Genomic DNA, 6,903 nt, shown 5'->3' with positions numbered 1-6,903 from the left:
TCCGCCAACTTGAATAAATGCTGTAAAAGTATGAATCTATAAATACGGTTTGTTCTATAAGCCTATCAAGAGAAAATAAACTAGCTAGAAAGAATGTTACACGATGGCGTACTGACTGCATGACAGCCAATGTAGGTCTCCAAATATTTGACATATGAAATCTATTGCCTGTACAAAATGGTGAATGTTTTCAACCAAATAATATTTTCCAAATGAACATGTTCATGTGTAAACAGTTTTCTCCCTAAAGGGGTCTGGAATTTTCTGTATTTATGATAGAATTAAACTTTTTGCTGGAATTCTTACAAGACTGGAGGACCAAAATGGATGGCCACTAGTAACTTGATATTGTAAATAAAGGGGTAACCAAGGAGACTAAATCTAATTGTAAGTACTTCCAAAATGTTCTTCCTATATCTAATATTTGTGCTGTGATATATCTAGCATGTGTTTATTTTATTTCCCGTGAATAATGTGGTTAGTTTATAGGTTGCTAAAGTAAGTATGACTCACAAGACGGAGGACAAATCAACTCAGTCGATGTCAACATCATATTCTTGCCTGGATGCAAGTGGTTGTAATATTAGCTCAGCTTTTGAGGGATTCTCTCCCAGGGATGATCCATTAGAAATAATAATCGACTCAGTTAAAGACAAATATTACTCCCAGATCTTGATAACATTCACATCTTTATGTTTCTACAAACAATTTTAGAAGTGACAGTGCAGAAATTTAAAACAAAAGACAAAGTTCTAGACAGATTTATAGTATCAACATATGCTATTGTTAAAAATGTACTCTGTACTTTAGTGAAAAAGAAAAGTGATTAAAAGTTAAGGGAAAAGGGGCTAAAGTTTGGAAAACCAAACTCGTCTTTAAAATGGCACCCAGTTTATTTTTAGATCATAACTTTGTAAATGGTAGTATACTGTCAGAGATGCCCAAATCATCTGATGCTATATATGAAAAGCGGCTGGGATCTATCAGATATGATGGATTTGAAAGATACATTACAGATAGTGACCATGAAAACCAGCTGTGACCTAATACCTACATTTGGGGCACAGGAGGGCCAAGTGTCAAAAGACAATACTCCAGTAAATCCAGCACCAGGCCAAACAGTATAAGTTGGTTGTGACACTAATATGTTAACGAGTATTATCAGTGGACTTCATATTCAAGTAGAAAAGAGAACAAACGTCAAAAGAAAAATTAGTTGGAGAGATAAGTTGATCCACATTTAAATGGAAAAAATCGAAACTAGGTCTGGGTTTAGTCAGACTAATGCTGGAGTGAGACGTTCACAGGCAACACAGACTGTACCCATTACCAAGTCCTGTACACAAATATATAGTGTAGTCAGCATACAGGAAGAACTGCCACATGCCAATGTAAGTAATACACAAGAATGTGGTGAAGCATCAAACACAATCTGGCTCATTTGTAAACAAAGTAGGATCTCAAGCACCAAAGAAAAAGGTACTCATAAAAGGGTGCTCCATTCTACATGGAGTAAATGCCGTAGGATTGAAACAGAATGAAAAACATATGCAGTATCAGGTGCTACTGTACAAACCATACATGCTGCGATTAAGCTTTATAATCTTCGAAACCTTTCCGCCGTTGTCGTATACATTGGAGAAAATAATGCATCGCAAAGAGATTATGACCTGGAAATGGCTGAAATAATACAGGATCATATTCTGAAACATATACATATTCAAAATCCTAAATGCAAAATAGTTCTGTGTGAAATGGTACCACTTTAAGATTGTGATGTATGGGATACAAATAAATCCATCAGATGACTAATAATGGACCTGTCAATTGGTCTACAGCTAGCAGAATTTCATTACCCAAGATGGCCATATAGACAAGAGACTTTATGATAAAAATGACCTAATTCTCCTTTTATATCATGGAGTAGAACAACTTGTCAAAAATATAAATGAAGTTATCACAGCTGTGAACAGTCACAGTGATATCACTTTCAGAAGAAGAAATCAGAAACTTATAACAAAGTCAAAACTTTGTGAACAAAAGTAAACAGTTCCAATATTATGTTATGGATAAATCAAAGATGTAATCTGTGTGGTCAAATAAACCATGATGTTGCTGACTGTAGGCAGAGGATTACGGGTTAAGGGTTTAGATGTTGGGTATATTTCGAGGAAGACCACAAGCCAAAGTTCATTACTCGGGTCAATAGGACACAAGCAATGATGACGTTACTGTCGTTTCCATCAGTGGTGCAAGTAGCTATATACCAGACTCTTGTCAACTGATAATTTACAAAAGCTGACTGGTAAATCCACATCACGCTTATGTAAGCAAATTCAACATTTTAACTTCTGTATGTGAATGCATCCAACATATGTGTAGAATGTAAGTATTCTTCTAACAGTAAATATGACAACACAAGTGGACAGCATTTATACCAGGAATAAACAGACTGTAAATATCAAATCACACAGGACCAAGAAACAAGCTATGCATGAGAATGGGTCCGACAATATAAAAAAGAATAACAATGACAGAAATGCAAGCGATGTTAATGCATGTAAAAACAAAGCAAATAACGTAAAATGTTTGTAAAAATAGTTATGTTTCCTCGATAGTCATTGCAATCCTGTTAATTTTACAATTATAAATTTATAAATTTCTGGGAAAAGTGTCAGTATAAATAATATATATATATATATATATATATATATATATATATATATATATATATATATATATATATATATATATATATATTCAAGACATCAGATGGAAATGGATAAAGTTAAACTCATGTTAACGTCTCCAGATAATAAAGTATATTTGCTTGGCATATTAGAAATTGATTGAAAAAAAGTCAAACTGATAATTTTGCTGCATTGATCAACATGATAAAGCCGTTTGCAGAGACAGGAATGCAGAATGTTGGGGGAGGGGATCATCGTGTACATCAAAATTAGAACAGTTTACAAAAGGAGCTTGGATCTTGAATGTAAAGACTTTGAATCAATATAGATTCAGATCACTCCAGAAAAAGCCAAACCCTATCAAGTGGGTTTCGTATCTATGCATCCATCCTTAAATGTTGACTGGGATAAAGATTTTAAATTTCAGATAAAGAAAGTTATAAATTAAGATAAATAATTTTACATGTTAGGTGACCTCCTCAAATAACAAAAACTAAACGAATGTTTGTTGGATTGTGTTGAACCTTTTGGAATTTTGCAATTAGTTGGTGCTCCCACTTGGGCAATATCCAATTCAAAAACAATTATAGATCATATAAACACAAATGCGAAAGAAAATGTTTCAATCACTTTTGTTTCCAAAATTGGTTTAAGCGAACAATTTGCAATTTTTCAAAAAACAAAGACATAGTAACAATGTAGGAAAAACGAATGTTCATAAATCTACCAGATGCAGGTGGTCGAAAACTTTCAATAATTTCGTATAGGATTTATAGCAAATACCCTGGGATGGTATCAACATTTTTAATGACACTGAAGATATTTAAGCATTTCGTCTGCTCTAGTTTTGGACGTTTTCAATACACATGCACCTTTGATTTCACAAAGAGTTAAGTATGATCATCAACCTGGCTGGACCACCACAGAAATGTTAGATACTATGTATGGAAAAGAAAGATCACATGAAATATGTAGGTAATGAAGATGAATACAAATCTGGAGAAATAAAATAAGCAAACGATTTAAACAAGCAAAGAGGAACAACAAAATGATTTAACAAGCAAAGACAACCCCGAAAATACATGAAATATTTAAGGAATTTGCAGCAGGAAATTAAAAAACAAATAAGACCGACATATCATCCCATACCATTTGTATGAAACATATAACGATGAATATAGTTTCAATGAATTCTTTGTAAATATTGTCTATAAAATTACAGAAAATAATTTAAACTCTGGTCATTCAGAACTAAACTGTTTTTGTGTTCCACAAACTTCTAATTGATCCTAAATTTGAAATCCCTGGAATAAGTTCCTAGTTTGTTTTGAATTACCTAAAATGCACGGATATTTCTAAATCTATAGGATTTGGCATGATAGGCCCACGACTTCTTAAGGCATGTGCATCTTCCATAGCTGATAGGTTTACCTCTCTATGTCGTCAAAATTTGAGAGCAATTCGATTTCTCCATTCCTGGAAAACTGCCAAAGTAACAGCACTATATATTGCGGATCAAAACAAGATGTAAACAACTGTAGACCAATATAAATTATTCCATCCCATTCCGAATTACTAAAAACGCGTGTACAAAGTTCTTTGATAAACTATCTCAACGATCACAGTCTATTTCATGAACATCATTCCGGCTTTCGGAAAGATTCTAGTGCGACTGTACTTATCTCTACGACAAGGAAGTGGATGAAAGCCTTAGATGAAGGAAAGGAAGTGTGTTATGTAAAGATTTATGTTGGACACACATGCAAAGATAAACCGACAGTTTTAACTTTTAAAGGGCCTTGAAAGCTTGATGGGAGATGAATGAATACTGTTTGCGTTATCGTATCAAGGAAAGGTATGAAATTATTAAGGTTTATGTAAAATCAACTCTGTCAATTAGTAAATCCATTTGTAATAATACATTATTAGATGCAGAACACTGCATCATTCGCGGCGACGCATCACACCAATTCTGTCCATCTCCCTGAGAAGATGAAAGAAATTCTGCACATCCTTTTTATATTCTTCTCTGATTACAAAATACTGACCTGAATAATGTTATACGGATACTTTCCATGAACATTTCTTATGCAATGGACTAGTGGAGAGGTCGTGCATTTGCACTTTTGACTCATCACATGCAAAGAATGTCACACAAATACAACAAAATTAAATATTACCACCACAGGAACAATTATAACAACAAACACAGTCCGACGATATCAATCAATGACAACAGCAAAATAATATTCATATATGTAATGAAACACACCGATATCATCCATTGTGTTCATATATGTAATGAAACATATCGATATCATCCATTGTGTTCATATTTGTAATGAAACATATCAATATAATACATTGTGTTCATATATGTAATGGAACATATCAATATCATCCATTGTGTTCATATATATAAAGAAACATACCGTTATCATCCAGTGTGTTCAGATAATGAAACATATCAGTATCATCCATTGTGTTCATATTGTAATGAAACATATCAGTATCATACATTGTGTTCATATATGTAATGAAACACATCGGTATCATCCATTGTTTTCATATATGTAATGAAGCATAGCGATATCATCCATTGTGTTCAGATAATGAAACATATCGATATCATCCATTGTGTTCATATATGCAAAGAAACATACCGTTATCATCCATTGTGTTCATATATGCAAAGAGACATACCGTTATCATCCAGTGTATTCATATATGTAATGAAACAGATCGATATCATCCACTGTGTTCATATATGTAACGAAACATATCGATATCATCCACTGTGTTTATTTATGTAATGAAACATATCGTTATTATCCATTGTGCTTATTTATGTAAAGAAACATACCGTTATCATCCAGTGTGTTCATATATGTAACGAAACATATCGATATAATCCATTGTTTTTCTTGGCAAATGCAAAAAAAAAGTGCTTTGTAAAATGACATATATTATTCATCGGAATCTAAAATCCAAATTATACACTTACACATAGAGGTGACAACAACAGCGCCGATAATCAGTATGACGGCTTGCAGAGTATCTGTGTAGATAACTGAAGCCAGCCCGCCTGGAAAAAAATGTATAATTTGATCGGTAAACACCTCTTTGTGTTTGCGTTTGTATGTTTTCCGTTCAAAAGAGATGAAGGGAAAAATATTAACCAATAGTTTCTAGTTAACTTAAATACTACAATATTTAGAGTAAATCAAAGATGTAAAACAATAATTTTTATTTGTCTGGTTTGGTTGAGCTAAGCCTACTATCAATGTTCAGTTGGGTTAAGCCCACTTTCAGCGATTTGCCGATACGTTTTGTTGGATTAAGCCCACTTTCAATGATCTGCAGACACGTTTTCATCAGTTGTGTTAGGCAATGAGAGGAAGAAGCCATGCCGAAAATACGACATGACTAGTGTACAATAAATCCTATATAACACGGATAGCGTACAGTTAGTCCTATAGGACATGGCTAGCATTCAATTAGTCCTATACAACATGGCTAGCGTACAATAAGTCCTATACAGCATGGATATTGTACAATTGGTCATATATCATATGGATAACGTACAACTAGTCCTATACAATATGGCTAGCGTACAATAAGTCCTATACGGCATGGATATTGTACAATTAGTCATATATAATATGGATAACGTACAATTAGTCCTATATAATATGGCTAGCGTACAATTAGTCCTATATAATATGGATATCGTACAATGAGTCCTATATAATATGGATATCGTACAATTACTCCTATATAACATGGATAGCGTACAATGAGTCCTATAGGATATGGCTAGCGTGTAATTAGTCATATAAAACAAAGATAGCATACAATTAGTCCTATGCAACATGAATAGCGTACAACTGGTCCTATACGCCATGGTTAGCGTACAATTAGTCATTTGCAAGAGTCTAATAATGTGCATGAGAGATACACAAACAATGGCAAGTTATTTGTGTTAATATCGCTTTACTCTATTTACTTAAAAGACACAATGAAGCATTTTCATTTACAAGAGCACACTCTCTAAGTGTTATTAACGCTGCTTCCCTTCTTGAAATGGTATTAACTGACAACAATGAGTATTTCATTAAAAATTACATTTTCAAAATTTATGAGATCTGTTATTGTCAGTTTTCAACTGATAATATTTACGATACAAAAATCTACACATCCGTATCCAGAATGG

At 33.3% G+C, this 6,903-nt stretch overlaps 1 protein-coding gene across 1 annotated transcript in view; it reads right to left on the bottom strand.

Moving 5' to 3' along the window:
- Positions 1-6,903, bottom strand: part of LOC149797387 (sodium/glucose cotransporter 4-like) — a 45,199-nt gene that overhangs the window by 971 nt on the left and 37,325 nt on the right. Inside the window, exons 7-8 of the mRNA XM_089960752.1 lie at positions 5,695-5,775; positions 6-20 (exon numbers count right to left, since the gene is read on the bottom strand). Coding sequence (XP_089816878.1) covers positions 6-20; positions 5,695-5,775 — 96 coding nt within the window. The remainder of the gene's footprint in view (positions 1-5; positions 21-5,694; positions 5,776-6,903) is intronic.

Source organism: Sinohyriopsis cumingii, chromosome 6, assembly GCF_028554795.1.
Source record: "Sinohyriopsis cumingii isolate HCF-2022 chromosome 6, ASM2855479v2, whole genome shotgun sequence".
Lineage (NCBI taxonomy): Eukaryota > Metazoa > Mollusca > Bivalvia > Unionida > Unionidae > Sinohyriopsis > Sinohyriopsis cumingii.
The sequence above is the reverse complement of the archived record's forward strand: the minus strand, read 5'-3'. Positions and strand labels throughout refer to the sequence as shown.